Source organism: Mustela lutreola, chromosome 18 (genome assembly GCF_030435805.1).
Source record: "Mustela lutreola isolate mMusLut2 chromosome 18, mMusLut2.pri, whole genome shotgun sequence".
NCBI classification, from domain to species: Eukaryota; Metazoa; Chordata; class Mammalia; order Carnivora; family Mustelidae; genus Mustela; species Mustela lutreola.
Window position 1 is genome coordinate 6,795,832 of NC_081307.1, and position 26,324 is coordinate 6,822,155.

The following is a 26,324-nucleotide window of genomic DNA, read 5'->3' on the forward strand; positions in this document are numbered from 1 at the left end:
TGGATGTCTCCACCCTTGTATCTGGTCTTTGCTACCTGGGACTGGTTTTCCAGACTTGTTTTTAAGTTCCTCTGGGAGGGGCAGGGTCAATCTAAGTTTACTGCATAAACAACAAAATGGCTTCCTCTGTCTAAGTAGACCCTTACACTCACACATGTTTTCCTTACTGTACATCCTGAAACACAACTTCTACAAATTACAGTGCCACAGAAGATTGAGACAAACAGCAATGATGGCAAAGTTTCTTAAATGCATGCAATAATGGGGTACCTGGGCGGCTCAGTGGGTTAAAGCCTCTGCCTTCAGCTCAGATCATGATCTCAGGATCCTGAGATAGAATCCTGCATCTGGCTCTCTGCTCAACGGCGAGCCTGCTTCCCTCTCTCTCTCTGCCTGCCTCTCTGCCTACTTGTGATCTCTCTCTCTGTCAAATAAATAAAGTCTTTAAAAAAAAAATGTATGCCATAAGAAATCATTATTTGTATTTTCTGTACTTTTTCTGCTTACTTGTGTTCTGTCAAATAAATAAAATCTTTTTAAAAAATGCATGCAATAAGAAATCATTATTTGTATTTTCTGTACTTTTTATTATTTGGACTATATGGGACAAATCAATTCATACATAATCATTCGTAAAATTGTATTCATATTTACTATGTTAAAGAGCTTTGATATTTGAATGAGAGCATTTATATTTTGATATTTAACTTTTAAAAACTATTCCTCAAGTAATATATAAGTATAATTCTATCTCACAAAAGGGCTATACAACTTACCAGTATTTTATCTATTAAATTATGAATTTAAATATTTTTTAAAGATTTTTATTTATTTATTTGACCAACAGGGATCACAAGTAGGCAGAGAGGCAGGCAGAGAGGAAGGGAAGCAGGCTCCCTGCTAAGCAGAGAGCCCAATTCGGGGCTCTATCCCAGGACCCTGAGATCATGACCTGAGCCGAAGGCAGAGGATTTAAACCACTGAGCCACCCAGGCGCCCCTGATTTTAAATATTCTTATACAAGTGCGATCATACTAATACATTTGATGATTGTGGTAGCTATGTTTTATAAACACCCACCACACTGAATTAGCTCCTGCTGAATCAATCATTGCTGAATCATAGGTATATATCTCATGTATATAATCATATATATAATCTGAAATTCTAAAAGCAACCCATCCTTTGGAGATTTTATTTTCTCTAATTTACAAAGAAGCAAAGGAGGTTCAGAAGTGCAAAGTGATTTGCATGGGGCCACCCCACTAAAAGATGCTAGAGTTGAGATTCAAACACTCTCCAATGGCCCCTCGATGTGATCTTGCAATACAGTGCATTGCTCCATACTTTTTTTATACTCTCTGTATAAGAACTGAAATAACAAGGCAGAGTATCATTTGTTCAACCTCAGCAGAGAATGTGAACCTTAGAGTCACTGAATTTTTTTTCATTTTGGGCATTAATTCAAATGATCAAGTGAGATCTATGAATATTGATTTGGGGGTAAAAAATCCTAGCAAGTAGGCAAATTTGAAAATATAGAATACTTGAGTAATTACTGACTATTCTGTAACATTGTTTGAAATAAATTTGAAGTAGATAAGTTTTAAAAGGTAAAATATAGGGGCACCTGATTGGCTCAGTCAGAAGAGCATGCAACTCTCATGAGGTTGCAAGTTTGAGCCCCACCTTGGGTGTAGTAATTACTTAAAAATATATTTTTTTAATCTTTTAAAAAATCAATCAATGGAAGGCAAAATATAAACCAGATTTTTTTTTTTTTTTGCAGGTTATATGTTTAGTTGAAAGCTTGAGAGATTTTACATGTAAGTTTTTAATATTAATTAGAAAGGTTAGCAAAAGATATCTGGGCACTGAAATAGATATGTGTATATAATACTGGTGAAAAAGCTGAAATGAGTTAAAGGAACTGATGCTTCCAGATATCCATCACTTACTAGCTATGTGTCAAAATAAACTTAACATCTTTAGTTCCCTTAATTGTAAAATGGATAAAATAGAACCTAGCATATAAGTACTGTGAGACTTTAAAAAGTATTTTATGGATTACTTAGCTATAAGGCAAAGAATTTATTTTTTTATATTTCTGTTATAACCAATAAGGTGCAGATATATTTTGTTGTTGAAACAGATTGGGGCTTTGAGTAATGGTACATGAAGAAAATATTACATGATATCCAGGATGTGGAAGGCAAATTATACATTTTTATTCTCAAGCAATAAAGGAAGGATAACGAAAGTATCTCATTGGTTTGTTTTATATACAGTTTGTAGCAAATATAGTTATAAAATTCAGTAATATAAAATAGTTTGTATATTTTTTTTTTATTAATCAGAAACAGAATCAATGCAGCACACCACACTAATAGAATAAAAAAAAAAAAAAGAACCACATGTTCACATCAAAGATGTGGAAAAAGCATTTGACTAAAAGCACACCCATTCATGACAAAAACAACAAGGTAAGAACAGAATGATACTACCTCAAAATAATAAAGGATGTATATAAAAACCTATAGCTAACATTATGCTCAATGGTAAGAGATTGAAAACATTTCCCCTAAAATCAGTAAAAAGACAAGGATGCCCATTTTTGCCACTTCTTTTCAACAAAATTCTAGAAATTCTAGCCAAAGCAATTAGGCAAGAAAATTAAACTAGAGATCCAAATTGCAAAGAAAAATTATCTCTATTCACAGATGATACCATCTTATACATACAAAATCCTAAAGATGTCCCCCCAAATTGCTAGACCTAATAAATTCAGCAAAACATCAGGATACAAAATCAATACCAAAATATCAATTACATTTCCACACACTTAACAATGACAAGTCCAAAAAAGAAAACAATTCCATTTACAATAACATCAAAAAGAATGAAATACTCATGAATAAACAACAAAGAAGATGAAAGAACTATAATTAAAACAAGAAAACTTTGTTTAAAGAAGTTTAAAGAAAATATAGACTCCCATGTTCGTGGATTAGTCAACTTAATAGATGCAAATATTACCCACAGAAGTCTACAGATTCAATCAACTTCCATCAAAATCAGCATTTTTTGAGAAATGGGAAAATATATCCTAAAATTCAAATAGTCAAAACAACCTTTATAAAGATGAGAAAAATTTGAGTACCCACACTTCTTGATTTCAAAACTAACTAAAAATCTACAGAAGAAAATGGTATTGACAGACATGTATACCAATGGATGGATATAGAGCCCAGCTATAAACCCTCACATATAAACCCTCACATATATGGTCAAATTATTATTGAGAAAGGTGGAAAGACTATTCAATGGAGAAAAGACAAATGGTGCTGGGAAAACAATATCCATATACAAATGAATGGAATTAGACCCTTGTGTGGCTGGTTTAGTGTTCAGGAACCCCTCTAATTTTTGTTTGTGTGGGAAACTCCACCTCTTTTTCTATTCTGAATGATAACCATGCTAAATAGAGTATCCATGGATGCACATTTTTTCCATTCAGCACTTTCAATATATCATCTTACATGATAACTGGGCTTGAACCAACTGTCCACAGTTAGCCTTATGAGTTTTCCCTTGTAAGTTAAGGACTTCTTTTGCACTTTCATGATTTTTTTCTTTATAATTGTATTTTGCAAATGCAATTACAGTATGTGTTGATATTGGCCTGCTTTTGTTGATTTTGATAGTTCTTTGTGCCTCTTGGGTCTGGATGTCTATTTCCTTCCCCGGATTAGGGAACTTTTTTTTTTTTTTTTTTTAGCACTTATTTCTTCAAATTTTCTGCCTCCTTTTCTCTCCTCTTCTTCTGGGACTTTTATAATGTGAGTATTATTATGTTTGATGGAGTCACAGAGTTCCCCTAAGTCTAGTCTTGTGTTCTACATTTCTTCTTTCTTCCTTTCGTTCAGCTTCCTTATTTTCCATTATTTTCTCTTCTATATCACTAACTAATTCATTCCTCTGCTTTTTCCAGACAATTGTTCATTGCATCAAGCCTGTTTTAAATCTCAATTATTGCATTCTTCATTTCTGACTTTTTTTAAATTATGTGGTAAGATTCTCCCTGGTGTCTTCCATTCTTTTCTCAAGCCCAGTGGATATCTTTATGATTGTTGCTTTACATTCTCTGTCAGGCATGTTACTCTTATCTGTTGTGCCTAGATATCTGGCCATAAACATATCTTATTCTTTCATTTTGAAAGAATTCCTCTGTCTTGGCATTTTGTCTAGTCTCATCCTTCTTTTCTATGTTAGGCCAGTTATGTATTCTTCTCCTGAGAGTAATGGCTTTAGTTTAGTTTAGTTTAGTTTAGTTTAGTTTAGTTTAGAGATACACAGGAGTGACACTAAAAAAAATTTTAAGATGACTGGGTAGCTTAGTCAGTTAAGCATCTGCCTTTGGCTAAGGTCATGATCCCAGGGTCCTGAGATCAAGTCCCATGTAGGTCTCCCTGCTCAGTGAGGAGTCTGCTTTTCCCTCTGCTCCTATCCCCCATTCATGCTCACTCTCTCTCACAAAAATAAAGTCTTTAAAAAAAATAAGAAAATGTTTTAATGTTTGTGAGTCAATAAGCTTTACTCAATAATGTTTGTAAGTTTTAATTTAAATTCCAGTTGGCTGACATACACTGTTAGTATTAGTTTCAGGTGTAGAATTTAGTGATTCTTCACTTAACATGGAACACCCAGTTGCCCTCACAAGTATACCCCTTAATACCCATCACCCATTTAATTCATTCCCCCACCCACCTCTCCTCTATTTACCATCAGTTTGTTCTCTATAGTTAAGAGTCTGTATTGGCCTTTCTTAAAGATATTTATTTATTTGCAATTAGAAAGACCACTCAAGTGAGAGGAGAGGGACAGAGGGAGAAGGAGAGAATCTTAAGCAGGCACTATGCTCAGCATGAAGTCTGACATGAGGCTCAACTTCACCACCCAGAGATCATGACCTGAGCTGAAATCAAAATTTGGATGCTTAATTGACTGAGCCACTGAAATGTCCCCTCTCTTTCTTGTTTCCTCTGTGCTCATATGTTTTCTTTCTTAAACTGTACATATAAGGGAAATTATATGATATTTGTTTTTCTCTGACTTTTTTGCTTAACATGATACTACCTCCATCCACATCATTGCAAATAGAAAGATTGCATTGTTTTATGGCTAAAGAATATTCCATCGTTTTATTTTTTTTTTTAAAGATTTTATTTATTTATTTGTCAGAGAGAGAGTGAGCGAGAGCGAGCACAGGCAGACAGAATGGCAGGCAGAGTCAGAGGGAGAAGCAGGCTCCCTGCAGAGGGCAAGGAGCCCGATGTGGGACTCGATCCCAGGACCCTGGGATCATGACCTGAGCCGAAGGCAGCTGCTTAACCAACTGAGCCACCCAGGCGTCCCTATTCCATCGTTTTATATATATACAACACTTTATTCATTTATCACTTGATGGACATTTGGGCTCTTTCCATATATTGGTTATTGTTGATAATGCCACTGTAAACATTGGGATGTATATATCCCTTTGAATCAGTATTTTTGTATCCTTTTAGTAAATACCTAGTAATGCAATTGTTGTATTATAGGGTAGCTCTATTTATAACTTTTTGAGGAAACTCCATACTGTTTTCCAGAGTGGCATTCCCACCAACAATTGTAACAACAACAATTGTAAGAAGGTCCCCCTTTCTCTGCAACCTCATGAACATCTCTGTCCATTCTTGTGTCATTAATGTTAGTCAGTCTGACAAGTGTAAGTTGATTTTCCATTGTAATTTTGATTTGTATTTCCCTGATGATCAGTGATGTTGAACATCTCTTCATGTGTCTGTTGGACATCTGTATATCTTCTTGGGAAAAATATTCATGTCTTTGCCCATTTTTTCATTGTATTATTCATTTTGGGTGTTGAGTTTGATAAGTTCTTTGTATTTTTTAGATGTAACCCTTTATAAGATAAATCATTTACAAATATTTTCTTCAGTTATGTAGGTTAACTTATAGTGTTGTTGATCATTTCCTTCACTGTATAGCAGCTTTTTATTTTGGTGAAGTTTCAATAGTTTATTTTTCTTCTGTTTCCCTTGTTTCAGGACATACATAGAAGTTGTTACAGTGTATGTTAAAGAACCTGTTGCCTGTGTTCTCCTCTAAGATTTAATGGTTTCATGTATCACAGGTTGTTCACCCATTTTGAATTTACTTTTGTGAATGGTGTAAGAAAGTGGTCCAGTTTCATTCTTTTGCATGTCACTTTCCAATTTTCCTAACACAATCTGTTGAAGAGACTTTCTTTGTCTCACTGGATATTCCTTCCTTCATTGTGAAATATATAGTATATAGTTGTGGGTTCATTTCTGGATTTTCTCTTCTGTTCCATTGATTTATATGTTCATTTTTATGCCAGCACCATACAGTTTGGATCACTATAACTGTGTAATATTACTTAAAATCTGGAATTGTGATGGCTCTAGCATTGCTTTTATTTTCAATGTTGCTTTGGCTATTCAGCATCTATTGTAATTACACACAAATTTTAAGATTGTCTGACCTAGGTGTGCCTGGTGGTTCAACTGGTTAAGCAGCTTCCTTAGACTCAGGTCATGATCTCAGGGTCTTGGGATTGAGCCCTGTATCAGGCTCCCCTACTAAGTGGGTAGTCTACCTCTCTTTCTCCCACTGCCTACTGTTCTGTTCACTTGTGTTCTCTGCTCTCTTATGTTCTCTCTCTCAAATACAGAAATATAATATTTTTTTAAAAAGATTGTCTGATCTAGCTCTGTGAAAAATGCTGTTGGTATTTTTTATACGGATGGCATTAAATGCATAGATTACTTAAGGTAATATACACATTTTAACAATATTTGTTTTTTCAATCCATGAGGAGAGAATAGTTTTTAATTTCTTAGTGTCATCTTCAATTTCTTTCATCAATGTTTTATAGTTTTCACAATACAGATCTTACATACTAGGTCACAAATCAGTCCTCAATAAATATAAAAGGATTGAGATAATGCCATACATATTTTCCAACAACACTATACAACTTCAAGTCAACCACAAGAAAAATTTAGAAATACCCCAAATACATGGAGGTTAAAGAACATTCTACTAAAGAATACATTTTTAAAAATGGAGGTAAATGATAATGAAAGCATGATGATCCACAACCTCTGGGATACAGGAAAAGCAGTCATCATAGGGCAGTATATAGCAATACAGGCCGACATCAAGATGCAAGAAAAATTTCAAGTAAGCAACAAAACTTTACACCTAGATGACCTAGAACAACAACAAATGAGGCCTACAGCCAGTAGAAGAATAAGGATCAGAGCAGGCATAAATGACATAGAAACAAAACAAAACACCCAGTAGAAGAGATCAGTGAAACTGGGAGCTGGTTCTTTGAAAAAATTAATAAAACTAACAAACCCCTAGCCAGACTTAACAAAAGAGAGAGAGAGAGAAAGAGGGGACCTAAATAAATAAAATCACAAAGGAGAAAAGTAACCAATACCACAGAAATGTAAACAATTATAAGAATATTATGAGAAATTTTATGCCAAAAAATTGGATGATTTGGAAGAAATGGATAAATTCCTAGAAACATACAAACTATCAAAACTCAAACAAGAAAAAAGAAAACCTGAACAGATGGATAACCAGCAATGAAATTGAATTAATATTCAAAATCTCCCAACAAACAAAATTCCAAGGCCAGGCAGCTCCTCAGAGGATTCCTACCAAATATTTAAGGAAGAATCAATACCAATTCTTCTCAAATAATTCCAAAAAATAGAAATGGAAGGAAAACCAATGGAAATAGGCATTACCACCTGTTGAGGACCTGAATAGGGAAAAAAAAAAAAAGAAAAAAGAAAGAGAGAGAGAGAGAGAAAGAAAAAAAAAAGTTGGAATAAAGGTGAAGCTGCTCTGTGCTTGAGATAAGACATCCACCTTCTTCTGCCCTTGGACACCCATTGGCACTTCTGGTTCTCAGGTTTTGAACTCAGACCTTAACTTACACCATTGGTTTTCCATGTCTCAGAGTTTTAGAGCCATAGTAAGTTATACAACCAGCTTTCCTGGTTCTCTAGCATCCATATGGCAGATCATGGGACTTCTTGGCCCCCATAAACATATGAATCAATTTCTATAACAAATCTTCTCATTTATCTATTTATCTAACTGTTATCATCTATCATCTACTTATCAATCATCATCTATCTATCATCTATCACCTATACCATCTCTATCATCTCTCAAGCACTGATATCCTATTGGTTCTTCTTCTCTGGAGTACTCTAACCAATGCATTTGTACTATTGTAATTTCCTTTTAAGAATAACCCTTTGTAGGTATCTAGGTTGTTCAGTCAGTTAAGCATCTACCTTTGGCTTGGGTCATGATCCCATGGTCCTGGAACTGAGTCCCATGTCAGGTTCCATGCTTAGCAGGGAGTCTGCTTCTCCCTCTTCTTCTGCCCTCCCCTCCATGCTCTCTCTCTATATCTCTCTCTTTCAAATAAAGAAAAAATCTTTTAAAAAAGAATAACCTTTTGTGTTATTTTTTATCTCTATGAATGTTTTCAGTGTTAAAGTCTATCAAGCTTTCTTTTGTGTAAAGTTTTGTGGTATATATCTTCCCATACTTTAACTTGAACCTTTATATAACTGAGTTGTGTCTTTTTCAGGCAGCTAAAATTGAGACTTTTTTTTTCCAATTCTTAGGGTCATTGTTTTTTGATTGGTAGCAGACCCGACTATAACATAACTACATAGCACTGCAATTTAAAATATAACAGTGAGCTTTAGTCATGGTATTAGATTTATTATATTATCAACTGTATCACATTCCTACTAATAACAGAGTTATTAGTGCCTATGCCTATGTTGAATAGGCATAGATTAGTATGAGATAGCTTTAAAAATAAGAAATATGTAATATAAAAACTCATAAGTATGCATTTCTTACAAATAATTCATCTGAGTTTTATATATAAACATAAATGTATATTATATTTATATTAAAAATCATCTATATGTTCTTATCTATCATAACTATTAATATGCAGGTTTTTGAATCCCAGATAATCAGGCCTTGCATGTAGTTTTGTTTTTGTTTTTCCATTTTTCCTGTCCATTGAAGATAATTACTCTGGAAGAATAAATAAAAGGGGAAAAGTTACCTATTTAATCAATCAAGTTAAAAATGACAATTCAACAAAAAGCATGAGGATACCCTAATTATAAGAAAGAGTTCTATCATGTGATTTATTCATAACCAACTTCTGAACACACAAATGCTAAAGGATTAGATATTATTAGAAAAAATTTAAGATTACAGCGCAAAGAAGTTTTAAAATGGCAAATTAAAAAGTCATTTATTGTTTACTGTGCCTATGATCTAGTTTTCAATATTGAAAAATATTTTCCAATTCAATTTTATTATATGTAGCTATATAACTACCATCATTAATATATATTTATATTATTTACATTTATCTGATACATTAAATTTTCTCTATTTCTGTCTCAACCCCTAAACTATTTTATACTCACTGTGATATGATGGATTCGGTTTTCCTGGTTACTCTTTAGTTTCACTCTCACTTTCAAGTTGCCTATATGTTTCAAAATAAATATAATCATTTAAAATTATATTTTCTTTGTTCTACAAAACTCTGTATACACCATCAATATTGAAACAGCTTTGAAATCCTATTTAGGATCTGATACTCTGAGACCAGCTACTACTTGAGAATATCTTGCCACTGAGAACACCGCTCAACTAATAATCCTAACATGAGAAAAAACAGTAATACAAGTTTACCTAAAAATGATTCCATAATTTCAATATTTGTAAAAAGTAGCTAAATAGACTTAAGCTTCTCGTGATTCACCTTCTACCATATTTATTACTACTACTTTTACTAGCTTTTCCCCTCAAGATATGTTATCAGTTTTTCCATAATACAGTCATCCAACATATGAATATTCCTTTAATGTTGAATTATGTTAACTATTTCACACACATTATTTCAGCAATTTTACATAAATTTATCAAAACATTTCTATGAAATGTATTCCCTTTTGGTATTATCTTATCAATTTTAATATTTTAATAAAATTTACTTATATTAAATAAAATGAATAGCACAGATATAAAATTCAAAGACAAAAATTATTTTGTAGATATTTCTCTGAAGTAAGCTGATTTTAATATTATTTTTATTTTGAAGCAAATTTTCAGATATTTCTAAGGTCTTTTAATGAAAACTAATGAAAAACTATTTGTTCTATTTTTCATTAGGTTAGCTTTGACTACAAACTAGATTTTTCAGTCTATTATTTATTGATTTTTAAATTTTTCTATCTCTAGTTGCCTCTCAATCTATTTAACTGCCTGAAAGACTATTTTTTAAGATTTCTGCTTTCTTTTAATAAGATATTCATAAGAGGGGTGCCTGGGTGTCTCAGTGGATTAAAGCCTCTGCCTTTGGCTCAGGTCATGGTCTCAGGGTCCTGGGATCAAGCCCTGCATTGGGGCTCTCTGCTCAGCAGGGAGCCTACTTCCTCCTCTCTTTCTGCCTGCCTCTCTCCTACTTGTTATCTCTCTCTCTGTCAAATAAATAAATACAAATTTAAAAAAAATCATAAAATACTTTGAAATATAAAAATATTAAAGAATAAAGTAATAATGCTTATATATATTTAATAGTTAAGATCAAAAGTAAATGGAGGTAAACATTAACTAAAAATCATTTCCACTTAATTTTAACCAAACAGAATTAGTTATAAGATTAAAATTAAAATTGCTGACTTTTGGAAAAATTCTGTTTTTCATCCATTGTACTAATTATTAATATATTATTATTATATTTTAATATAAATTTAAATTTTCTCCCTAATTTTGAGTTATTAGTTATATCATGATACTTTTATTAATAAGTCATATATATGCCAACAAATTATAAAAGTAATAAATCTTAAATATTAAATCATATGAAATATGAAATCAATATACTCATCACTTGTATACTCCTCAGTTTTCCATTTTTTCCTTTGGAAATAAACTTTTACCAGGGTGATAATCAGTACACAGAGAATAATGAAAAAGGGAATAAGTAAGAAAAATGGCCATCTGGTAGGTTTAGAATGGTAAATATCCTCAATGTAGCTTCTTTCTAGGAGAGAAAACATCAGTGATTTAAAAGCAATTACTAAGAATATAATAAAGATATTTCTTTATTTTAATATGACTATTAACATACGAAATTTTAACTTTTATAATTGTATAATTAACAAGATTTTAAATAAAGTAGATAAGTTGACAGCATAAGTGCCCTCCAAAATATTTCCTACTTCCAGAATATTCCTTTGCTTCATTATTAACTTTTTATTTCACAGTTTCTTTTCAGAACAGTTTGATAATATAGAGGAGAAGAAAGTGTGACCTCTGTAAAGAACACTTTTTCTCAATACCCTATTTTTAGTAAATACTGTACATGTTATAACGTTTTCATGAGGTCCAAATTGCCTTTCATGTCTTGTATTGATATGTATTTTCATGTCTTATCTAAGAAATTATTGCTTATTTTAAGGTCATATGGACATTTCTCTGCTTCTTTCAAGAAGATATATAGTTTTCATTTATATGTTCAGATTTATGATTACTTCTTATAAACTGTTAAGTTGAAATTTTAAGTATCATTTGATCTTATTTGGATATTTAATTCTTACAGTACAATGTTTTGAACTGATTTCCTCCTTCATTGAACTACCTATATTTTCCTTGAAAAATTGATAAAGCAATAGATACAATTACCAATGCCACACTAAATATAATCTATAATATACAATCTATCTATCTATATATATATAATCTCTATATGTACATACTATATAATAAAGTAAATGCAATATAAGCCAAATGGACAAAGATGTCCCTCTTGTTCTTTTTCTGGGATTTTTTTTTTCTGTTCTGACACTTTTTGCAAATATTTTAGAATCAAGTTGTTAATATATAAAAGTTGCATGGTTTTATGATTGGGTATTTTAATCTATACATTTTATTAGAATTGACATCTTAGCAATAGTAAATCTTCCAATAGGTAAACATGACATATTTCTCCACTTATTTTGTTTCATTTAACATGTTTGCATTTCTGTTTTAGTTTCAGTGTAAAGGTATTAGACATCCTTTGTTAAATTTATCCTTAAAATTTTATTTTAATAATATTGTAAATGGTATTAATTTTAAATTGATTTCCACTTACTACTGCTATTATATAGCAAAACTACTGACTTGTTTTTCTTTGTTTCAAGTTTTTATTTAAAGTCTTGTTAGTTGGGGTGCCTAGGTGGCTCAGTGGGTTAAGCCTCTGCCTTAAGCTCAGGTCATGATCTCAGGGTCCTGGGATGGAGCCCCATATCAGGCTCTCAGCTCAGTAGGGAGCCTGCTTCCCCCTCTCCCTCTACCTCCCTCTGTTTGCTTGTGGTCTCTCTCTCTCTCTCTCTTTCTCTTGTCAAATAAATAAATAAATAAAATATTTTTAAAAAATTCTTTAAAAAATAAAGTCTAATTAGTTAACATATAGCATAATAGTGGCTTCAGTAGAAGAATTTAGTGATTTGTCAATTATATATAATACCCAGTGCTCAACACAAGTGCAATCCTTAGTACCCATAACCCATTTAAACCAGCCTCTACCCACCTTCCCTCTAGTAACCTTCATTTTTTTTTTAATTTTTTATTTTTTATAAACATATATTTTTATCCCCAGGGGTACAGGTCTGTGAATCACCAGGTTTACACACTTCACAGCACTCACCAAAGCACATAGTGACTCTTAATCTCACAAAACAAACTGAGGGTTGCTGGGGGGAGGGGGTTTGGGAGAAGGGGGTGGGATTATGAACCTTCAGTTTTATTCTCTATAATTAAGAATCTCTTTTAAAAAGTCTCTTAGGGTTTTCCTTTTATTTCCCCCCTTTCCCCTGTATTCATCTGTTTTGTTTCTTAAATTCCACATATGAGTAAAATTATATGGTATTTGTCTTTCTCTAATTTATTTCACGTAGCATTTCACACTCTAGTTCCATCCTCCATCCACATCATTGCAAATGGCAAAATTCGTTCTTTTTTAAGGCTGAGTAATATTTCATTATTTATCTATCTATCTATATCATCTATCTATCATCTATCTATATCTAGCTAGCTAGCTATCATCTATCTATCTACCTAATCTCACATCTTCTATCTATATCTATCTTCTTTCTATCATCTATCATCTATCTTATCTATCTATCATGTATCTATCTAATCTCACATCTTCTTTATTCATTTATCAATTGATGGACACTGGGGTTCTTTCCATAATTTTTGTAGATAATACTGCTATAAATCTCAGGGTCCATGTGTCTCTTCAAATCAGTGTTTGTGACCTTTGGGTAAATACCTAGTAGTGCAATTCTGGGTCATAGGGTATTTCTAACTTGCAATTTTTGAGTAAACTCCATACTGTTTTCCAGAGTGGCTGCACCAATTTGCAACCACCAACAGTGTAAAAGGGTTTCCCTTTCTCCACATTCTCAGCATCTGTTGTTTCCTGTGTTGCCACTTTTAGCCATTCTGACAGGTGTGATGTGATATCTCATTGTAATTTGATTTGTATTTCCCTGATGATAAGTGATATGGAGCATATTTTCATATGTATGTTGGCCAACTGTATGTCTTCTTTGGAAAAAATGTCTATTTGTGTCTTCTACCTATTTCTTAACTGGATTATTTGGCATTTGTGTGTTGAGTCTGATAATTTCTTTATATATCTTGGATATTACTGACTGAAAATTTCCTTTGACCTTTCAAAAGATATTATTTCTAAAAGTGTTTTGCAGATTCCTTAGGATTTTCTATATACTTTAAAACATCTTAGTCTCATTTCATCCTTTCTAATAATCTTTATGCTCCTGATTTCTCCTTTTTTGTTATTGCACTGGCTAGGATTTATGGGAAAATGTTGAATAGGCATAGTGAGAACATAATTAGTTTCCTCATCTTCAAATTTTTTTTGAAAAAAGAGTGTATTTCATCACAATCTATAATAGCTATGTTTCCTTTAATTTTTTTAAATATTTTATTTATTTATTTGACAAACAGAGATCACAAGTAGGCAGAGAGTCAGGCAGAGAGAGGAAGGAAGCAGGCACCCCGCCAAGCAGAGAGCCTGATGTGGGGCTTGATCCCAGGACCCTGAGACCATGACCTGAGCCGAAGGCAGAGGCTTAACCCACTGAGCCACCCAGGCGCCCCACTATGTTTCCTTTTAATTTTTTATCAGAGTAATCAAGTTTACTTCTGTTTGCTGCTTTAAAAAATTCATAAACAGGTGTTGAATTTTTTTTGTTAAATGATTTTTATGTATCAAGTGAGAAAGTCATATACTTTTTAAAAATAATTTTGTTGACTTGGTTGCACTGATTGACTTTCTAGTGATTAAGGAGACTTGCATTTCTAAGATAAAGTCCAACTAATTTGGATTACTATCCTTTTAATATAGATAGGTATAGAAGATGAGCTAATATTTTGTTAGGAATGTTTACATCTATGTTTATGAAAGATATTGTTCTGTAATTTCTCTGTGTTAACTTCCTTGTATGGATTTGATACTGGGTTATATTTTCCTCATACAATTAGGTGAAGAAGCCCCCTTAACTTGTTTTTTATTTTTTTTTTATTTTTTAAAGATTTTAATTACTTAAGAGAGATAGAATAAATAGGTGGGAGGTGAGCAGAGGGAGAGAGAGAAGCAGACTTTCCACTGAGCAGGGAGCCCTATGCAGGTGGTCCTAGGACTCTTGAGATCACAACCTGAGTCAAAGGCAGAAGCTTAACCAACTGAGGAACCCAGCTGACCCCCTACCAGTTTTGCGGGAACCAGGTGGTGGGTATTGGAGAGGGCACAGATTGCATAGAGCACTGGGTGTGGTGCAAAAACAATGAATACTACTACACTGAAAATAAATTTAAAAAATAAATTTAAAATAAAATAAAAATAAGTTTTAAAAAAATAAAAATAAATGATAAATAATATTTCTTCCTTGCAAACATTTGTTGGATTTGACCTGTGAAACCATCTATACCAATGTGTGGAGGGAGGGGGGGTTGTTTAATTCTGTTGGTAGTTACATTTAAAAATTATAAACCCACAGATCAAAAAAGTTTTAATTCTGGTGTCTTGGTTATATCCTTTGATTTATAATTCCTTTTCCAAAAGGAATAGCCATTTTTAAACAACTGAATAGCTTTATCAGCCTTGTTTCTTGCCCATACCTAATAAGATATAAGCCTTTTGAGATAAGCCTTTTTCTGCATAGAATCTTGGTGAGACTGCTATGGGATAACTGACTTAAGATTCTTCATAGTCTTGTTCTTTGACAGTTTTTAGAAGCATTCTACTACATCACTTGGAAGACCCTTGCATAGATTAAGATGTATAAAATGCACCACTACCTTCCTGAGGTTTAAAAAAAAGTTGGGAGGGGTAGATGTCTTAAAGGGACACCTGGGTCTCTCAGTCAGTCAAGTATCTGCCTTCAATTCAGTTCATGATCCCAGGGTACTGGGATTTAGTCCCACATCAGGCTCTTTGCTCAGCAGGAAGCCTGCTTATCTCTCTGCCTGCTGCTCCCCCTGATTGTGTTTTCTTTCTCTCTCCCTGACAAATAAATAAAATTTAAAAAAATATATAAATATTAATAAATATAAAAAATAAAAATTTTAAAAAGGGTCTTACAGTCACGTGCTTGATTTAATTTTTTAGGTCAAATTTTATTTTTCAATATCTCAAATTTAGTTTTTAGCCATTTCTTACAATAAGAATGTTTTGTTGGAAGCGAGTCCAGGGATAAGAATGTTTCATTTTCAAACTAAATCCAAATGAAACCAAAAAAACCCCAAATCCTGTCTTTGTGTTTGATCTACATTGTACTTGAAAATTGAAGTATTTTTCATCAATTATTACTGTCTTCTCATGTTTTACCATAGGTTACTTAAATCACATTCTGGAAATCTTTACAATCTACCTGGAAATCTTGTTGACCAGAACCAGTGAATTCTACTTTCCACATTACCACAGGCAGCTGTGATGACAAACAATTTACCACTTCATAATAAATGTCCCTATTTCTCCAACATCTAATAACATGTTTTTTTTTTAAAGATTTTATTTGTTTATTTGACAGACAGAGGTCACAAGTAGGCAGAGAGGCAGGCAGAGAGAGAGAGAGAGGGAAGCAGGCTCCCTGCTGAGCAGAGAGCCCGATGCGGGACTCGATCCCAGGACCCTGAGATCATGACCTGAGCCGAAGGCAGCGGCTTAACCCACTGAGCCACCCAGGTGCCCTCTAATAACATGTTTTTAAGCTGTCTTTCGATTGATCACTCACAGTCTTCTCAAGACAATTTCAACAATATACTAAAAGTCTTCAACAGTTTCCTAGAGGTCTACCTTCTGGGCAACATTCAGTTCCAAAGCTAATGCCTTAATATCTTAGATTCATTTTATGTAAATAAAAACCCCCATCTGATTATCAAATTGTTTTCTATTACACACACACAAAGATGTTTTCATATATATATAATATACAGAGAGAAAGATGTAAGACATGCAGGAAACTTCTTAGTAATGTAGTAATTTATATTTTTAAGATTTTATTTATTTATTTGTCAGAGAGAGAGCACACGCAAGGGGAGTGGCAAGCAGAGGGAGAAGCAGGCAGAGGGAGAAGAGGGCTCCCACTGAGCAGGGAAACCTATGGGGGACTCGATCATGACCTGAGTCAAAGGCAGACACTTAACAAACTGAAACACCCAGGCATCCACAAATATAGTACTTTAAAATAATCATTTACTTTTGTCCATTTTGTTCATTTTGTGTGTCATGAATTTGGGGAATTTGCATTTTGTGTCTCAGTGTAATCAAATTTCAAATTGGGAAGATGATTTTCAACAGATGAGTGTTCCAATAATGAGAGTTACAAGAATTAGTATTTTAAAAGACCCAGTCAGAATCTCACTTCTGTACTTTTTGTAAATAACATCACTAAGGTCAAACTGAAATGATATGTGTGTGCTCAAAATATGCCTTAATTATCCTAAATTTAAGTTTTCATATGTAGTCTGGCCCTAAGTATTGTGGGATATGCTGGGTTACTCTAAAACCCAATTCTTTTTGGACCTAAAAAAAAAAAATGTAGGAAACTACTTCAGACTTTAGTTATATTCAGCCAACAGGAATAGCTGGGTAACATTTGGAAAGTCAGAATAATGAAATATTCATGATATTTATCCCCCTGCCTCTGCAGCATCTCCCATGGTGGCTGCATATACTCTATACCTCTACCTCATGCTGGACAGTACCTCTCCCTATGATTTAGATCCTAGTATGTATCCCTGACCATAGTTACATGTCATGAAAGTGCCTCAGATTCTGGTTCTAATAATACCACCTCTTCCCATTTTTTTTTTTTTTTATAGGCCTAAGAAGTAGTAGTAGATTCCTGTGTTGCCTCAAGATTCTCTGACGGGCTTTCAACTCTGCTATTATGTGTTAGCTAACTAAGCCTTATATTGAATTCTTTCTGTGTGAAGGACTAAAGTCATTTCTATTTTACTGGCTGGGCCTTTACTGATATATCTTATTTATAATGTATGTTACATATGTTATATTACTCTCTACAGTAAAACTTAAGTTAGCTAAAATGTCTTATTATTTGATGTCTATACATAATTTAAATATAGATTGACAGACAAATAAATAAAATGTTATTTTATTAAATTTAATAAATTAAAATAGTTTTAGTTATATTTTCAGTTTGCTATTAATACTTACCAGAAGAGAGACCACCAAGTACACCTTGAAAATTACCACTGTCAATACTCCCACCAATCCATTTTTCAGAAATAGTTAGGCAATTAGGAGGTAAATATTTGGGGTTACAATGACAGTTCTTTTTATTATTGCATATCTGAAACCAGGAGAAATATCACCTTATGAGATAGGTTGCTATAATTATTTGTGTTCCAGTAGAATTTTAAAAATAATACTTAGGTAAAGTAAGGCCAATCTTGTTATGTGGTTTATGAGTATATAAATCTGTGTGTGTGTGTGCGCGTGTGCGCACACGATATTGTGTGTTTACATTCTAGCATTATTCTCAATGATTTATATTCTCACATCATATTACTGGTACTTACTCCTTGTTCATTGCATTTTTTTGGAGTACAATCATAATTCAAGTATGCAGCATCTACACATTCTTTATTCCTACAAACCTAAAATAAAAATAAGCCAAAATAGATTAACATATGAAATAATATCTGTATTTGTCATTTCACTAAAAGAATTTTATATTATTCTGACATAAGAGACATCCATTTAGCAATAAGTGTTAACACTAAGTGATTATTTTATAGTGCTACTGTGTTTCCAGCACTAGATGAGACTCTGATTATCTGATAGTAAAGAAAACAACAAAAGTATCTTCCCCTCTTATACTGGAATAAAATGTATGGACATGAAATAAATAAAAGTGAAGAGCTAACAGGAGATCAGCTAGATAGCTTATCTAAAGATTGCAAACACCTGCAAATCCATCGGCAGATAGAAGAGAAGAAGAACAGCAATTCTGGAAACATAAAAACAACCACTTTCTGAAAGGTAGGACTGGCGGAGAAGTGCATCCAAAGCGATGGGAAGATAGACCCCGGGGGGAAGGGCCGGCTCCCGGCAAGCGGCATAGCAATGGAGCACAAAATCAGGACTTATAAAAGTCTGTTCCACTGAGGGACATCGCTCCAGAGGCTAAACTGGGGCGAAGTCCACGCGAGGTCAGTGTGGCCTCAGGTCCCGCAGGGCAGAAGGATCGGGGGTGTCTGAGTGTCGCAGAGCTTGCGGGTATTGGAACGGGAAAACGGGCTACAGAGACAGAGCCGACAGTAAGATCACAGCTCGGGGGTACTTTGAACCGGTCACAGGCTCGGTGAGCTCGGAGCGTGGCCGGAGGTAGGGCAGAAAGGAGTAACTGGACGCTGTTCTCTGAGGGCACACTGAGGAGTGGGGCCCCAGGCTCTCGGCTCCTCCAGGCCGGAGACCAGGAGGCCGCCATTTGTATTCCCGTCCTCCGGAACTCTACGGAAAGCATTCAGGGAACAAAAGCTCCTGAAAGCAAACACCAGCGGATTACTCAGCCCCTGGTAAGGGCGGTGCAATTCCACCTGGGGCAAAACACTTGAAAATCACTACACCAGGCCCCTCGCCCAGAAGATCAACAAGAAATCCAGCCAAGACCAAGTTCACCTACCAAGGAGTGCGGTTTCAATACCAAGGAGAGCAGAAGAATTCCAGAGGAGGAGAAAGCAGAGCACGTAACTGATGGCTTTCTCCCTGTGATTTTTTTTAGTCTTGCAGTTAATTTAATTTTTTCTTTTTCATTTTATTTCTCTACTTCTGCTAAAATTTTTTTTAACTTTTAACCTTTTCTTTTTTAATGTTTTTTAACTAGTTTATCTAATATATATATTTTTTCTTTTTTATATTTTTCTTTATTCGTTTTCTGTTTTTAAATTCTTTTCTTTTATTTTCTTTTTTCTCTCTTTTCTTTTCTTTCTTTCTTTTTGAACCTCTTTTTATCCCCTTTCTCCCAACTCATGATTTGGGATCTCTTCTGATTTGGTTAAAGCATATTATCCTGGGGTTGTTGCCACCCTTTTAGTATTTTACTTGCTCCTTCATATACTCTTATTTGGACAAAATGACAAGGTGAAAAAATTCAACACAAAAAAAGAACAAGAGGCAGTACCGAAGGCTAGGGACCTAATCAATACAGACATTGCTAATATGTCAGATCTAGAGTTCAGAATGACAATTCTCAAAGTTCTAGCCGGGCTCGAAAAAGGCATGGAAGATATTAGAGAAAACGTCTCGAGAGATATAAAAGCCCTTTCTGGAGAAATAAAAGAACTAAAATCTAACCAAGTTGAAATCAAAAAAGCTATTAATGAGGTGCAATCAAAAATGGAGGCTCTCACTGCTAGGATAAATGAGGCAGAAGAAAGAATTAGTGATATAGAAGACCAAATGACAGAGAATAAAGAAGCTGAGCAAAAGAGGGACAAACAGATACTGGACCACGAGGGGAGAATTCGAGAGATAAGTGACACCATAAGACAAAACAACATTAGAATAATTGGGATTCCACAAGAAGAAGAAAGAGAGAGGGGAGCAGAAGGTATACTGGAGAGAATTATTGGGGAGAATTTCCCCAATATAGCAAAGGGAACCAGCATCAAAATTCAGGAGGTTCAGAGAATGCCCCTCAAAATCAATAAGAATAGGCCCACACACCGTCACCTAATAGTAAAATTTACAAGTCTCAGTGACAAAGAGAAAATCCTGAAAGCAGCCCGGAAAAAGAAGTCTGTAACATACAATGGTAAAAATATTAGATTGGTAGCTGACTTATCAACAGAGACCTGGCAGGCCAGAAAGAGCTGGCATGATATTTTCAGAGCACTAAATGAGAAAAACATGCAGCCAAGAATACTATATCCAGCTAGGTTATCATTGAAAATAGAAGGAGAGATTAAAAGCTTCCAGGACAAACAAAAACTGAGAGAATTTGCAAATACCAAACCAGCTCTACAGGAAATATTGAAAGGGGTCCTCTAAGCAAAGAGAGAGCCTACAAGTGGTAGAACAGAAAGGAACAGAGACCATATACATTAACAGTCACCTTACAGTGGCCCTAAATTCATATCTCTCAATAGTTACCCTGAATGTGAATGGGCTAAATGCCCCTGTCAAAAGACACAGGGTATCAGAATGGATAAAGAAACAAAACCCATCTATATGTTGCCTCTAAGAAACTCATTTTAAGCCCGAAGACACCTCCAGATTTAAAGTGAGGGGGTGGAAAAGAATTTACCATGCTAATGGACATCAGAAGAAAGCAGGAGTGGCAATCCTTATATCAGATCAATTAGATTTTAAGCCAAATACTGTAATAAGAGATGAGGAAGGACACTATATCATACTCAAAGGGTCTGTCCAACCAGAAGATCTAACAATGTTAAATATCTATGCCCCCAACGTGGGAGCAGCCAACTATATAAACCAATTAATAACAAAATCAAAGAAACACATCAACAATAATACAATAATAGTAGGGGACTTTAACACTCCCCTCACTGAAATGGAAGGATCATCCAAGCAAAAGATCAACAAGGAAATAAAGGCCTTAAACGACACATTGGACCAGATGGACATCACAGATATATTCAGAACATTTCATCCCAAAGCAACAGAATACACATTCTTCTGTAGTGCACATGGAACATTCTCCAGAATAGATCACATAATGTTTCATAAATCAGATCTCAGCCGGTATCAAAAGATTGGGATCATCCCTGCATATTTTCAGACCACAATGCTCTGAAGCTAGAACTCAAACACAAGAGGAAGTTTGGAAAGAACCCAAATACATGGAGACTAAACAGCATCCTTCTAAAGAATGAATGGGTCAACTGGGAAATTAAAGAAGAATTGAAAAAAATCATGGAAACAAATGATAATGAAAATACAACGGTTCAAAATCTGTGGGACACAACAAAGGCAGTCCTGAGAGGAAAATATATAGCAGTACAAGCCTTTCTCAGGAAACAAGAAAGGTCCCAGGTACACAACCTAACCCTACACCTAAAGGAGCTGGAGAAAGAACAAGAAAGAAACCCTAAGCCCAGCAGGAGAAGAGAAAACATAAAGGTCAGAGCAGAAATCAATGAAATAGAAACCAAAAAAACAATAGAGCAAATCAATAAAACTAGGAGCTGGTTCTTTGAAAGAATTAATAAAATTGATAAACCACTGGCCATACTTATCAAAAAGAAAAGAGAAAGGACCCAAATAAATAAAATCATGAATGAAAGAGGAGAGATCACAACTAACACCAAGGAAATACAAACAATTTTAAGAACATATTATGAGCAACCCTACGCCAAAAAATTTAAAAATCTGGAAGAAATGGATGCATTCTTAGAAACATATAAACTACCACAACTGAACCAGGAAGAAGTAGAAAGCCTAAACAGACCCATAACCAGTAAGGAGATTGAAACAGTCATAAAAATCTTCAAAAAACAAAAGCCAGACGGCTTCCCGGGGGAATTCTACCAAACATTTAAAGAAGAACTAATTCCTATTCTCCTGAAACTGTTCCAAAAAATAGAAATGGAAGGAAAACTTCCAAACTCATTTTATGAGGCCAGCATCACCTTGATCCCAAAACCAGACAAGGATCCCATCAAAAAAGAGAGCTATAGACCAATATCCTTGATGAACACAGATGCGAAAATTCTCACCAAAATACTAGGCAATAGGATTCAACAGTACATTAAAAGGATTATTCACCACAACCAAGTGGTATTTATTCCAGGATTGCAAGGTTGGTTCAACATCTGTAAATCAGTCAATGTGATACAACACATCAATAAAGGAAAGAACAAGAACCATATGATACTCTCAATAGATGCTGAAAAAGCATTTGACAAAGTACAGCATCCCTTCCTGATCAAAACTCTTTAAAGTGCAGGGATAGAGGGCACATACCTCAATATCATCAAAGCCATCTATGAAAAACCACTGCAAATATCATTCTCAATGGAGAAAAACTGAAAGCTTTTCCGCTAAGGTCAGGAACACGGCAGGGATGTCCATTATCACCATTGCTATTCAACATAGTACTAGAAGTCCTAGCCTCAGCAATCAGACAACAAAAGGAAATTAAAGGCATCCAAATCGGCAAAGAAGAAGTCAAATTATCACTCTTCGCAGATGATATGATACTATATGTGGAAAACCCAAAAGACTCCACTCCAGAACTGCTAGAACTTGTACAGGAATTCAGTAAAGTGTCAGGATATAAAATCAATGCACAGAAATCAGTTGCATTTCTCTACATCAACAACAAGACAGAAGAAAGAGAAATTAAGGAGTCAATCCCATTTACATTTGCACCCCAAACCATAAGATACCTAGGAATAAACCTAACCAAAGAGGCACAGAATCTATACTCAAAAAACTATAAAGTACTCATGAAAGAAATTGAGGAAGAAACAAATATAAAAATGTTCCATGCTCCTGGATTGGGAGAATAAATATTGTGAAAATGTCTATGCTACCTAAAGCAATTTACACATTTAATGCAATTCCTATCAAAGTACCATCCATCTTTTTCAAAGAAATGGAACAAAAAATTCTAAAATTTATATGGAACCAGAAAAGACCTTGAATAGCCAAAGGAATATTGAGAAAGAAAGCCAAACTGGTGGCATCACAATTCCGGACTTCAAGCTCTATTACAAAGCTGTCATCATCAAGACAGCATGGTACTGGCACAAAAACATACACATAGATCAATGGAACAGAATAGAGAGCCCAGAAATAGACCCTCAACTCTATGGTCAACTCATCTTCGACAAAGCAGGAAATAATGTCCAATGAAAAAAGATAGCCTCTTCAATAAATGGTGTTGGGGGCGCCTGGGTGGCTCAGTGGGTTAAGCCGCTGCCTTCGGCTCAGGTCATGATCTCAGGGTCCTGGGATCTAGTCCCACATCAGACTCTCCGCTCAGCAGAGAGCCTGCTTCCTCCTCTCTCTGCCTACTTGTGATCTCTCTCTGTCAAATAAATAAATAAAATCTTAAAAAAATAAATAAATAAATAAATATATAAATATATAAATAAATGGTGTTGGGAAAATTGGACAGCCACATGCAGAAAAATGAAATTGGACCATTTCCTTACTCACACATGAAAATAGACTCAAAATGGATGAAGGACCTCAATGTGTGAAAGGAATCCATCAAAATCCTTGAAGAGAACACAGGCAGCAACCTCTTCGACCTCAGCTGCAGCAACATCTTCCTAGGAACATCGCCAAAGTCAAGGGAAGCAAGGGCAAAAATGAACTATTGGGATTTCATCAAGATCAAAAGCCTTTGCACAGCAAGGGAAACAGTTAACAAAATCAAAAGACAACTGACAGATTGGGAGAAGATATTTTCAAATGACATATCAGATAAAGGACTAGTGTCCAAAATCTATAAAGAACTTATCAAACTCACCACCCAAAGAACAAATAATCCAATCAAGAAATGGGCAGAGGACATGAACAGACACTTCTGCAAAGAAGACATCCAGATGGCCAACAGACACGTGAAAAAGTGCTCCATGTCACATCGGCATCAGGGAAATACAAATCAAAACCACAATGAGATAGCACCTCACACCAGTCAGAATGGCTAAAATCAACAAGTCAGGAAATGACAGATGCTGGTGATGATGCGGAGAAAGGGGAACCCTCCTACACTGTTGGTGGGAATGCAAACTGGTGTAACCACTCTGGAAAACAGCATGGAGGTTCCTCAAAATGTTGAAAATAGAACTGCCCTATGACCCAGCAATTGCACTACTGGGTATTTACCCTAAAGATACAAACGTAGTGTTCCGAAGGGGCAGGGGCACATGCACCTGAATGTTTATAGCAGCAATGTCCACAATAGCCAAACTATGGAATGAACCTAGATGTCCATCAACAGATGAATGGATCAAGAAGATGTGGTATATATACACAATGGAATACTATGCAGCCATCAAAAGAAATGAAATCTTGCCATTTGCAACAACGTCATGGAACTAGAGAGTATCATGCTTAGTGAAATAAGTCAAGCAGAGAAAGTCAACTATCATATGACCTCCCTGATATGAAGAAGTGGTGATGCAACATGGGGGCTTAAGTGGGTAGGAGAAGAATAAATGAAACAAGATGGGATTGGGAGGGGAACAAACCATAAGTGACTCTTAATCTCACAAAACAAACTGAGGGTTGTTGGGGGGAGGGGCGTTGAGAGAAGGAGGGTGGGGTTATGGACACTGGGGAGGGTATGTGCTTTGGTGAGTGCTGTGAAGTGTATAAACCTGGTCATTCACAGACCTGTACCCCTGGGGATAAAAATATATTATATGTTTATAAAAAATAAAAAATTAAAAAATTTTTAAAATTTTAAAAAAAATAAAATAAAATTTTAAAAAAAGATGAAAAACTGAAACTGAGAGCTAACATTTAGAAAAACTAATAAAATGAACAAACTTTTAAGAACACCCCATCTACCAACCTGAATCACAAAAAAGTAAAATGTCTGACTAGATCTATAAATCATAAAGAGATTAAATCAGTAATCACAATCCTTGAAACAAAGAAAATTCCTAGACCAGATACTTTCACTGGTGAATTTTACCAAATATTTACAGAAGAGATAAGTCAATCTTTCTCAAACTCTTCCAGTAAATATAACAAGGGGTCCCACATCAAGATGCATTCTCTGGGGCCAGAATTACCCTAAAACATGAACTAAGTACCCCATAATAATGGAAAGTTATAAACAAATATTGATTATGAATATTAATATATGTCCTCAACAAAACACAAGTAAACAGAATTCAACAGATATTTTTAAAAATTGTGTATCATGACTACCTGGGAATAATTCATGAAATATGAAAATGATTCAACATATAAAAATCAATGTATTACATTGATTACAACACATTAAAGGAATAATAGGGAAAAAAACACACAACCATCTCCACTGAAACTGAAAACTTGGCAAAATTGAATAACTTTTCATTATTAATAAAATACATAACAAATTAGGGGTAGAAGAAAACTCCTTCAATATAGTAAGAACTACCTGTAAAAAATACATAGCTATACTTCCAGGGAAAATGGCAGAGTAGCAGAATTCTAAGTCTACCACATCTCATGGATACAACTAGATAACACTCACATCTGTGTAAATAATGCCCCAAATGGCCCAAAGACTAGCAGAACAGATTCTTCACATCTAACTGTAGAGAAGAGACCATCTTAGAGAGGATATGATAGACAGAGATTAGATCCAGAGAAATAGAGCTATCAGACCACAGAAGAGAGAGACATTTCAGGTGTGGAGAGAGGAGAGAAACAGACTCACATCAGAAAGCTCAGGCAATGGGAACTCACACGGGAAAGAGAAATCCCCACAATATTTGGCTTTGAAAAACAGGGCATAATTTCACAAAGGTTTATAATCAGTGGGGCTTAACACTTGGAAGTTTAAATATCACTGGAGTTGGCTCTGGGAGAACCAGGAAGGTGAGAGGAAATTTGAGTCCCTGCCCTTAAAGAGATAGCACAACAAACAGCCTTATGA

At 34.6% G+C, this 26,324-nt stretch overlaps 1 protein-coding gene across 4 annotated transcripts in view; it reads right to left on the bottom strand.

Annotated features, from left to right (window-relative positions):
• Positions 1-8,834: 8,834 nt before the first annotated feature.
• The window catches only part of ADAM2 (ADAM metallopeptidase domain 2), a 149,092-nt gene continuing 131,602 nt past the window's right edge, over positions 8,835-26,324 (bottom strand). The window contains exons 17-21 of one of the 4 annotated variants that reach the window (XM_059156314.1): positions 18,274-18,351; positions 17,909-18,044; positions 11,048-11,200; positions 9,576-9,637; positions 8,835-9,171 (exon numbers count right to left, since the gene is read on the bottom strand). In XM_059156314.1, coding sequence (XP_059012297.1) covers positions 9,052-9,171; positions 9,576-9,637; positions 11,048-11,200; positions 17,909-18,044; positions 18,274-18,351 — 549 coding nt within the window. In that variant the 3' untranslated portion in view covers positions 8,835-9,051. Of the gene's footprint in view, positions 9,172-9,575; positions 9,638-11,040; positions 11,201-17,908; positions 18,045-18,273; positions 18,352-26,324 lie in introns of those variants that run through there. The other 3 variants (XM_059156315.1, XR_009349726.1, XR_009349725.1) reach the window with 3 other exon arrangements.